Source organism: Rattus rattus, chromosome 6 (genome assembly GCF_011064425.1).
Source record: "Rattus rattus isolate New Zealand chromosome 6, Rrattus_CSIRO_v1, whole genome shotgun sequence".
Taxonomy (NCBI): domain Eukaryota; kingdom Metazoa; phylum Chordata; class Mammalia; order Rodentia; family Muridae; genus Rattus; species Rattus rattus.
The window spans coordinates 137,983,013-137,994,444 of record NC_046159.1 but is presented as its reverse complement, the minus strand read 5'-3'; the positions used below and the strand labels follow the sequence as shown (position 1 = coordinate 137,994,444).

Below are 11,432 nucleotides of genomic sequence, written 5' to 3'. Positions count from 1 at the left end.
AAAACACACTCCTAATTCCAATTACCTGTAAGGGAAGCAGGGCTTTGTCTAGCTGAGAACCTGGAGCAAAATCTTCCTGAAGAAAAAACTTACAGCTAATCCTTCAAGTTTCATATAAATAATAGGTTATCTGTTGAACTAACTTTTGACGTTAGTGTACTGGTTGAAGGCTTTCTGAATGGGTAGCGCATTCACTATTTGAATCTTAATTGTAGTTTCCTGCCCTAGTTCTGAGGTGAATAAATATAGTTCTTTATATTATTCCAGCAAACAAAAGTATTGTAGCTCGACAATGGCGACACATGCCTTTAATCCCAGCACTTGAGAGGCAGAGTCAGGCAGATCTCTGAGTTTGAAGCCAGGCTGGCCTACAGAGCAAGGTCCAGGACAGCCAGGAATACACAGAGAAGAGGAGCCCTGTCTCAAAAGAAAAAGCAAAACCAAAACAACAAGAACGAAACGGTAACATCGCAAGTCTAACAGACTTCATTTTTCTTTTCCTAGGTGGCTGAAGCCATATTTTGCAGCATTCATGGAGATCAGTAAAAGTATTACGAACCCAGAAGAACTTTGGAAAATGAAGCCTAAGGGGAACCTGGAAGATGACAGTTACTCGGTAAAAATAATGACTACAATAGCTAATAATTAAAATCTATACATACTCCAAGTGTATTCTGAATCTACTAGTGTTGAACTGAGTGAACAGGCTGAGAACAGTTTTCTGGCTAAAAGTTATGAGCTTAAAAGTTAGCATGTAAGAGAGTTGAACTCACTCTATTTGAGTCCTCTGATCTCTGTGCTCAGTGCCTGTCGCTGACACTGTAGAATATAAATCGTGGTAACTTGACTGATTATCGGGGCTTAGCTGAATAACCTTCCATACATCCCTGAGAAATGCAAGCTTGGGTCTTGCATTTCTGTATAGAGTGAAATAACAGGACCAGGCCATCTCCAGAGCCCTTCGAGTCCTTTCTAACACCTGTGCTTCTAAGATTAAAAGCAACAGTTACAATGGCCCGTGTAATAATGGTTTTATAAGCATTTTCACAGACACTGTGGCTGCTTACTACAGAGTCCACCAAGCAAATGGTGACTCTCTGATTAACCAAATAAATTTTCTTCGTGCAAAGAATCACTTTTGGTCAATAGCAGGATTAAATGTTTCTTGCGACATCGTTTAAAAAGTGGCAGGGGTTTTTGGTTCCAAACACCCTTTCTAAAATATGTAAAGTGCAGTTCTAAGAATCGCAAGCATATATCCCCATAAAACAAAATTATTTTCATCTTTCGGTTCAGCTCTCTTACATGCTAACTTTTAAGCTCCTAACTTTTAGCCAGAAAACTGTTCTCAGCCCGTTCACTCAGGCTGTGCTAACATGCAGAGCTGTTTCCTTTCTGGGAGGCGTAATTAGGAAGACATTTGGCTGGAAGAATGATTGATGTCAGATGGCAAGGGAGGTCATTCTTAAACACTGGTAATTGTGGGGTACTGTGTGAATTAGCGCTGTGTGAGATGAGCAGGAATGGCAGACAAGTAGGGGAAGCTTCTCCTCCAGCTCCCTTGGAGCTGTGAAAGCAAAGACTAGATAAGAAACAACAAATTATTCAACACGCTTTCTTTGGAATTACTGACTAGCGCAAAACATGGTGGACAGAGAAAGTATCAACTTGTCGGGAAGCAGATTGTGTCTACGGGAGTTCTCTAGTTAAAGTAGCTTTTCTTAAACTTTCTGATCATTAATTCATGTGCTTTAGAAATATAGAATTAAAGAGCAACACTACACAATGAAATTCATATTTTCCCTACTCGGAATCCCCCTGTTGTCCCTGCCGTTCTCGTTAAAACCACAAACATATAATGAAATGCACATTTTTCTCTACTAGGATTGACTCTGCTGTTTCAGGTCCTTTGCATTTGAATTAATAAATTCACTGTTACTGCTCTACGTAAGTGCCCAGGAACCAACAGAAATATTACAGAACACCTATTATGATATGCATATTTGCTGTGTTCGCCAAAGAGTACTGGACTTTCACAAACGTTTTTTTGTTTTTAGTTTTGGCTCCTTAAGATTATTCTTCTTGGTGGTACTGGTCCACACCTTTAATTCAAGCACTTGGGAGGCAGACACACGTAGCTCTCCATGAGTTCAAGGCCAGAGTCAGTTCCAGGATAGCCAGGGCTACACTGAGAAAACCTGTCTCCGGAAACAGAAAGCAAAACAAGAAACAAAACAAACAAAAAAAGATTATCCCATTACTTCAAGTCTTCGAAAGTGGCAGGGCTGTGTAAGCTCTGGTGTGTCGGCGTGTGTCTCTTTTTGTTTTAAAGAGAAACGGAACCCAGTTTGGTAGCTTATGCAGGTAATCCCAGCACAGACCCAGAAGGATAGGGAGTTGAAAGCCTGCCTGGGCTACAGAGCCTGTCTCAAACACAAAGAGGGGAATAAATAGGCAAGTGGAAAACACCAGTATATCAGGGTGCATCCTTGGTCAGCCTTACATAGACTATACTGTCTTTAGCTGCCTGGTATCCACGAGCGACTTTCTGAATGCCCGGGTCACCAAGAAGCACAATGGTGGAGCAGGGAGTTATTGATTAAAAGAAATCCCACTGCTTTGTCCAGTGTTAAGATGTGTTCTCTCTCTCTCTCTCTCTCTCTCTCTCTCTCTCTCTCTCTCTCTCTCTCTCTCTCTCTCTCTCTCTCATAGACTAAGGACACCGGAGAGACAAGCATGCTGAAAAGACCCGTGCTCTCGCCTTTGCCGCACACGGTCCACGTCGACGCCTTCGACTGCCCCCCGGAGCTCCAGCACACGCAGGAACTCTTTCCAAACTGGCGCTTGCCAGTTAAAGTTGCCGCCATTCTATCGTCTCTCACCTTCCTGTACACTCTCCTGAGGGAAATCATTTACCCGTTAGTCGCTTCCCGCGAACAGTATTTTTATAAGATCCCGATCCTGGTCATTAACAAAGTCTTGCCAATGGTCTCCATTACCCTCTTGGCGTTGGTTTATCTGCCAGGAGAGATAGCGGCAGTTGTGCAGCTTCGCAATGGGACCAAGTACAAGAAGTTCCCACCCTGGTTAGACAGATGGATGCTGGCGAGGAAACAATTTGGGCTCCTCAGCTTCTTCTTTGCAGTTCTGCACGCCATTTACAGTCTCTCGTACCCAATGAGACGATCCTACAGATACAAGCTGCTCAACTGGGCTTACAAACAGGTAGGGAGGTGACGCCCCGAAGACGAACAAACTCAAACGTCGAAATTGCCTAACAAATTAATCCCGTCTTCTTGCAGTCACAGCAACACCGACGCCATGAGAAACTACTCTGCATTTTTAATAGCCGCTATGATAATTTTATCAGCACCTGTCGCCTTACATTGAAGAATGTTTTTAAACTGAAAATAAACAATGCCTTTAGCATGAAGACGTGTTTTTGCACGGGCAGGGTCATAGTTCAATCATAGCATCCCGACAGTGTGGCTTTGTGAGGGCGGACCGAGTCTCTCTACTTATTTACAAGAGTTCCCATGCATTTTACATCTCTGTCTGAGTAAGCCATCAAGCAAGTGCACATATTAGTAAGTGTGGTTTGCATTCCTCTTTTTCTTAGGTTCAACAAAGCAAAGAAGATGCCTGGATTGAGCATGATGTCTGGAGAATGGAGATTTATGTGTCCCTGGGGATCGTGGGACTGGCCATCTTGGCTCTCTTGGCTGTGACATCTATTCCATCTGTGAGCGACTCTTTAACCTGGAGAGAATTTCACTATATTCAGGTAAGTGATACATAGAAATAATCCTAGTCTGCCTATAATACTAAATATATTTTCTGTCCCATAAAAATAATGTTTTCCAGTAGGACAGATCTCATACTGTTCCATTCAGTAATGAGTTTTGCAATGCTTTTATTAATTATGGAACACGACTTGTAGACATAAGTGAAAGACATTATTAAAACAAAAATGTTGTTCCTCACATTTAAAATTTTGTAGACAATTTGCTGCTCCCATCAATAACTATAAATATATTTAGGATTATGGTTTATAGTTCCACACGCACACAGATCAAAGCATTAGCTTGCCTGTCCCTTGACTTTAGTTGTGCCTTTGAACTTGCACAGTTTTCTATTCTCTAGGGGAAAAAATGAATTTTTCCTTAAAATTCAAAATTTTTATTATCTATAGGTGCCTAATTTTTTTTTGACAGAGTCTTAAACTTCTACCCCAGGCTAGCCTGGAATTTATTATGTGGCCTAGGTGAGTCTGGTATGTGAGACAGTCTTCCTTCTATGTCAGCCTCCCAAGTACTGCAATTACAGACAAGAGCGAACATACCTGCCTCTTCTATCTAATTTTTCAAGATGGTATTTCTAAGTTATGCTTAACTTACGTTGATCACTTGAAGTTTCAAAATAGCTCTGGGTTCAGAATCCTGCCACAAGCTTACATATCTTCTAGGTAGGAGCACACATTTAAAAAAAATATACCAGAAAGGGCCCATGTTACAACAGCCAAGGAGCTCAACTTCATTCAGTCATAAGTATCTGCCAAAACGTATTAGAATCATGCTCTTAACTTTTATGGGTGAGTAGATGTGGAGATTTCCACACAGTGAGGCATTCCTCTGCTGTCTCTTCCACAAGTCCATAGGTTCCTCTGAGAGAGAGCTGAGCATTCTAACGAGGCTGAGAAGCCCCATTGCCTTAGACCTTTTCGTGTTCAGCTGGTAGCCATTAGAGTCTTCTCTCCCTCCTGAAATTCTTGTTCACGTTGCTTTTCTGTTGGGCTCTGATAAGCCTACCCTGCCATTACGTACAACGCGTGACTGTAAGTACATAATACCCAGTTAGGAAATTAACCTTCAAACAATCGAGGGCATTTCTAGAAACTTCATCCAGAGATGAGGCTTGCTAACATTTTTTTACCTCCACATTTCTAGCCACCTAGTTGAGGCGTAAGAGGACAGCTGAATAATTGAGTTATATTTATTTTGTCAGGCTCATGACCATTTCCCAACAGAGTAAATCCAAGTCAGAAGGCATCTAGAAGAATCTTGTCAGAATGCCTTAAACTTATGCTGGTGAACAGCTCTCTGAACCACTTTCTCTGTTTAATGTCAACATGTTTCAAGTTGAAATAGTTCTTCATGTCTAGATTTGGTTTGTGCAGACATTGAAATGATTCCCAATGTTTTCCCATTGTATCAGAATCATGATTTTTTTAAGCATAGATCTCTATGAGTTCCAGGCCAGCTGAATCTACATTGTGAGTTCCAGGCTAGTGGGGACTACATAGGGAGGACCCTGCCTCAGATATGAGAAAAGGGAAGCCCTCATTCTCTGTTGATGGGATGACAAACTGGTGGTGGTACTACTCCAGATATCAGTGTGGAGGAGTCTCAAAAAGCTAAAAATCATCGAGCATTTGTCTCAGCTACACCACTCCTTGACATAAGCAAAAAGGACTCCACCCTCTACTCCACAGATCCATGCCCAGTCGTTTTCTAGAATCCGTTTGAGGCACTCCTGCCCGTTGTCTCTGCCAGCCCCCAGACACAGGAAGGAAGATATTTACCAACAAGTATTTCCTGACACCACTAAACAAATATTTTAACTGGCCTCAGGTTTTCCTACTTTTTCTAGTATCCCCTACAACTTAACAGTGGTGACATCAGTAGACTTCCTCATATGTTGGTGGATCAGTGATTTTTGTATGGTGTTTTTTTTCCAGCCTAGAACATCAGGCAAGACTTTAGACTTAATAACTGAAGAAAGTGGTAGACTTAGTGAGAGTGACAAGAAGACTTCATTCTGTGTGAAGGGAGAAACCCACACCAGCTTCTTTCGTCTCCCGTACTAAAACCTTATGCTTAAAGAATTTTAAAAATTGAGTAATGAAAAACACTCTCTCTCTCTCTCTCTCTCTCTCTCTCTCTCTCTCTCTCTCTCTGTGCATAGATATACACATATTTTCATATTCATTTACAAAATTAAATTAACATCAGTTGATAAACGTCCCTGAGATCAGACTGATATTTTTTACAATATTCTTTAATCAATTCAGCGATGTTCATTGAGCACCAAACATGTCCAAATCATTATGTTGCTTTTGCAAGGACCCTGCAATAGAACAGTGTCTATTTTAGACATCGCCTGATAACAAAGTTAAAATAAAATCACTAAGACAACGTATCACAATGCAAATACTGTGATAAGACTGGAGATGTCGATCAAAGGTGGACTGCTTAGCTAGCGAGCACGCACGTGGCCGCGGTTTTGATCCCCATCGCTGGTAATAAAATAAAAAGGTCTTAAGAACGATGGTGTCTTCAACAGAATGGTACAGAAAGCGTCGATGGGGCGCATGACCCCTTGAAACTAAAAGGAAGGCAATGGCTTTTCCACTCAGCTTAGAAACAAGAGCAGTTGCCCGAAGGTAATGTGGCAAGGAGAGCCTGTCAAAGGAACAGCAAGGCGTGAATGGACATTTATCAGACAACATGTCCGTGAAAGTAATTGTAGGTAAACGAAAGGCTCTCCAAGCCACAGAACAATCCCAATGGGGGTGGTGTGGAGTCGACTGTTACTGAACCAACCCTTACTTAGGGTCACGTTGTTTTCTTTTGCAGAGCAAACTGGGAATTGTCTCTCTTCTTCTGGGCACGGTACACGCTTCGATTTTTGCCTGGAATAAATGGGTAGATATCAGTCAGTTTGTCTGGTACATGCCTCCGACTTTCATGATAGCTGTTTTCCTTCCAACTGTTGTTCTGATCTGTAAAATTGTACTTTGCCTGCCCTGCCTGAGGAAGAAGATACTGAAGATTAGATGTGGTTGGGAAGATGTCCGCAAAGTTAACAGGACTGAGATGGCCTGCAGGTTGTAGAACTACTGTTTGCACATAATTGCTTAATACCGATGTCTTATAAACATTTCAAACCTGTGTCTGTTAATAAAATGAATACTTCCGGATCATTTTTAGTTTGTACCACAACTACTTTTATTTATTTGCTATGTAGGTGTGCGAGCCCACAAGTGTTTCAGCATGTGTCCACAAGTGGACGTCAGCGAGACACTGTGGGAGTCAGTTCTCTTCTAACACATGGGAGGCCCAGGGATCGAACCCATGTTGTCAGGCTTAGCAGCAAGCACCTTTACCTGTTGAGCCGTATGACTCTCACAGGCCTGACTGCAGAATCTCAATGGATCTGCGTGTGGATACGATCCATTTGAAATTTGAATGCTTTCTGACAGATTTGGTTAAAAAAAAAAAAAAAAAGACTTACGACCAGTCTTTAGCATATTCTCTCTGTGGGAAAGGCTAAACAAAACCAAATAATCAGATTTATCAGCAAACACAGCAGGATACATTTAGAAATCCCTTTAAACCCCAGCCTTTAACACCTGTGTTCATATTTATTGTTATGTGTTTGAGTGTTTGCCTGTTTTCCTGTATGTATGTATGTATGTATGTATGTATGTATGTATGTATGTATGTGTACCATGTACATACCTGGTACCCTCAGAGTCCAGAAGAACAAGTTGGATTCCCTTAGAACTGGAATTAAGACATAACCCACAGTGTGGATGCCCAGTACCAAGCCCGAATCTTCTGCAAGAGCAAGTGTTCTAACTGCCAAGATAGATCTAACAGTTTAATGTCTTAATGACTGCATATTAATGGGACACAGAAGGATAATCCTGTACATGTAAATGGTGTGTAATGTTCCAATCGGGGAAGCTAGCATAATAATTCCATCTCGTTAAACGTATTTTGCATTTATTACTATGTTTATCGTATGTATTTATGATTATGATGTCATGATTATCGTTAAATGACTTTGTTCTTGCTTGTCTTACAAACACCATAACGTGTCTGCCTACAGAAAAAGAACAACGGAGTAATGTCACAGACACATCCAAGCCCAGCAAAGCTCCACCATCCAGGAGAAAAAGTAAATCCCATCATTTCTATGTTTTGGGCAGGCCAGGTGGACTTATTTTCATAGTTTGGCGAGAACCCTCCAGAAGTGAGTTCCTGAAAAGCAACATGGTCAGCTCTGCGACATCCCTACCCAAGCCCTACACTCGGAGATTTTCAGAACTAGAAAATATCACCAGCTTTATCTTTTATACTCCTTTATTAGAATTAAAGACGACAGAGCTTTGCTGATAGTGAAAATTAGAAAAAAAGCACTACTAAACTGCTGGCCTGATTCTAGGGGTTTTCTTTTAATGTTTTTTTTTCTTTTACAGTGATTATTTTTTTCTTTTGAAAAAATAATGATTGACACTAAGGAACCTCCTACATAGAAATCTGAATTTCATGAACTTGAGTTCCAAAATACATAGCCATGTTTGCAGACATAAACGCTAAAGCAGCACAGGCAGTTATGACCTTGGGAAGTGATTCATCACAGGAGGAAAGGGAACTGAGGTGCCTAGAATTACAATCAGATTCACCAAGGAGGTGTAAATATGGGAACACTTATCCATGTGTGACATATGTCCTACCACGGTCAGCCAGCCAAGGTCAGCAGTCGGGTACCTACAGGCCCGTGGACACAGCAAAGTGTCACAATCCTTAGCACTGGAAAGAGCAACTCGGCCCCACATCAACCATCATAGAGGCTTCGGCTCAGAAACTATTACAACCTCTGGAACCTTGTGGGGCCTGCAAAAACAGTAGCTGAGTTCTGGCTGGCCTGGTTTTAATATCCTGTCTCTGTCTCTTTTTTTTTCCCTATTATTTATTTATCCACTTTACATCCCGATGTCAGTGCTTCCCTATCCTCCCAGTCCCCCTCACACATCTCTTCTCCCTAGTCTCTAACCCCCTTCTCTGAGGAGGAGTCTCCCCATCATTCCATATGGCACAAGTCACTGTAGGTCTAGACGCATCCTCTCCCACTGAGGCCAGACAAGGTGGTCCAGTTAGGGGAATGGGATTCACAAAGTCAGAGATAGCCCCTACTCCAGTTGTTGGGAACCCCACATTAAGGCCAATCTACACATCTGTTATGTATGTGCAGCAGGCCTAGATCCAGCCCATGGATGCTCTTTGGTGGATCAGCCCCCAAAGGTCAAGGTTGGTCCAGGTGGAGTCCCAACCCTCCTCAGGTATTTCAATCTTTCCCCCAACTCTTCCATAAGACTCTCTGAGCTCCTTCCAATGTTTGGCTGTGGGTCTCTGCATCTGTTTCGGTCAGCTGTTGAGTGTCCTCTCAGAGGACAGTTATGCTAAGTTCCTGTCTGATGAAAGCACAACAGAGTATCATTAATAGTTTCAGGGATTGGTTCTTGATCGTAGGATGGGTCTCCTTGTCTCTTTAACAGGCCTATTCGGAAACACCAAATACCTATCTCCTGATTTTTTTTTCTTAAGACCAAGTCTCACCATGTTGACCAAGTTGGCTTTGAATTTACAAAGTTCCCCAGCCTCTGCCTCTCAGGTACTGGGATTAAAGGCTAATGCTACCACACGGGTGCAGGAATTCTTGCCACAAAATAAAAGAAGTCTATAACAGCCTCAGATTTAGATGTGAGGCATAACACATCTAGATTTCACTGGTAGCCAATCCGAGCCTTTTTACAGTGGCTAAACAATATTGATATAAGCAAAAGAAACAATAAAAGTTGCCGTTTAAAACAAAATTGGGGCTAGGGAGCCATCTCCATTGATGAGTGTACAAGAACCTGAGTTTGCATCCCCAGCAATCGTGTAAAAAGCCAGGTAGAGCATGCACCACCACCCACCACCAACCCTGTAACCCTAATGCCAGGGAGGTGAAGACAGAAGGAGCCTCGGGGCTTGATGGCCACCTAGATTAGCGCAACTCCACTACTCCAGGTTCAATGAGAAATTCTGTCTCAAAAAAAAAAAAAAGTAGTTGAGAAAGATGCCTAACATAACTCTGGTGCACATGCACACACACACACACACACACACACACACACACACACACGTTTTCCAACAATAGAAGATGCTACACTTTGGTGTAGTCTTGAGTTTACTCTTCCTCACTCATCATTCACGTAACACTTTGCATCTACCAAGCCAAGGGCAGGAAAGGATGCACTGATAGAAAAGACCTACTTCTTACACGGCCTCAGTTTTTGTAGATCCCTGGACTCTGTCATCGCTGAGGAAGGAACGACCATTTAGAAAGGCAAAGACAGGACACTGCGAAGTTGATTCAGAGAGGAGGAACTGCTGACATATAATAGGAGGACACTGGGTAGAATGGGAAGGCCAGGCGAAGTGTGATAGACAGGAAGTCTACTTCAGGCCTTCTGGAACAGCGTATCTGAAGAAATAACACTGTAGATATGGAGGAAAGCCACACGGGATACCGGGGTCATTTTATGACATGCTGCTGCTGTCTGATCTTTGTCCTTCAGGAAAATCACTGAAAAACTGTAAGCAGGGGCTTAACACCGTCAGAATTGCATGATAGAAAGATCTGGAAACTACAGGTGACACCAGGAACCCTGGTTACTTTTCCCATTGTTATATCTACCTGTGGCAAGAAACTTGAGAGAGGAAGACTCACCATTTGAGGTGGCTATGGTGAGCTTAGCTTGCAGGGCTGTGGCCACCAAAGCCACTCGAAGGCAATGGCTCCTTTTCCCCCTTGGCTTCTTGTTTTGGAAACTCAAATAAGAGATTCATAGAAGACTCACAGATGTTGTCTTTGAAATAGCTCTTCTTACATGGACTTTAAGAGAAAGAATCACATTTTCTGTATGGTTTCCAGGAGAGGATAGAGGAGACTAGATTCCTTACACCCTTCCTTTTGCAGTCTTACAAATCAGGCTGGCCACCGTCTCCATAACCTTGAACTTCTGTGACTGTTACCATACCCAGTTTAATCTATGCAGGGGGCTCTGACCCTGGCCTTCAAGTTTGCTACACGTGAGCTCTACGAATGAGCTACACCCTCAACTCCTCTAGCTTCTAGTAGTATCGATAACTCTTCAAATTTTCTTCCAAAAGAACTACAAAAGCTCCATTTCTCTAAAACCTGTCTTCAAAGAAAATGTATAAGAAATTTTCCAATAAATTCTCCACCCTACCCCACCCCCGCCATGGTCTTCCCCTTCTCTGGGACATCAAGTCTCTACAGGATTAGTCACATCCTCTCCCACTGAGGCCAGACAAGGTCCTCTGTTACATATGTGCCAGGGGCCACAGACCAGCCCATGTATGCTCTTTGGTTAGTGGCTCAGACTCTAGGAGCTCTGAGGGCTCCAGTTAGTTGATACTGTCATTCTTCCGATGGGGTTATCATCCCATTCAGCTCTTTGAATCCTCCCCTTAATCTTCCATAGGGGTCTCAGTCTAATGGTTGGTTCTAATTATCAGCATCTGTTTCAGTCAGCTGCTACTTCAGCCTCTCAGAGGACAGCCATGCTAGGCTCCTGT

The 11,432-nt window shown here is 42.5% G+C and overlaps 1 protein-coding gene across 1 annotated transcript; it reads left to right on the top strand.

The window, feature by feature from the left end:
- The first annotated feature begins 509 nt into the window (after nt 1-509).
- Nucleotides 510-6,982, top strand: Steap1 (STEAP family member 1). The gene is made up of 4 exons (XM_032905307.1): nt 510-616; nt 2,713-3,225; nt 3,620-3,784; nt 6,636-6,982. Exons 1-4 carry the CDS (start codon nt 533-535, stop codon nt 6,891-6,893), a joined length of 1,020 nt encoding a protein of 339 aa, XP_032761198.1. The 5' UTR covers nt 510-532; the 3' UTR covers nt 6,894-6,982.
- The last annotated feature ends 4,450 nt before the right edge of the window (nt 6,983-11,432 follow it).

Bases quoted from the DNA above. Each gene is read 5' to 3' on its own strand.
- Steap1 (XM_032905307.1), top strand. From the start codon at position 533: ATGGAGATCAGTAAAAGTATTACGAACCCAGAAGAACTTTGGAAAATG. The intron at 617-2,712 runs GTAAAAATAATG...TCTCTCTCATAG, and splicing joins TGGAAGATGACAGTTACTCG to ACTAAGGACACCGGAGAGAC. The intron at 3,226-3,619 runs GTAGGGAGGTGA...TCTTTTTCTTAG, and splicing joins TCAACTGGGCTTACAAACAG to GTTCAACAAAGCAAAGAAGA.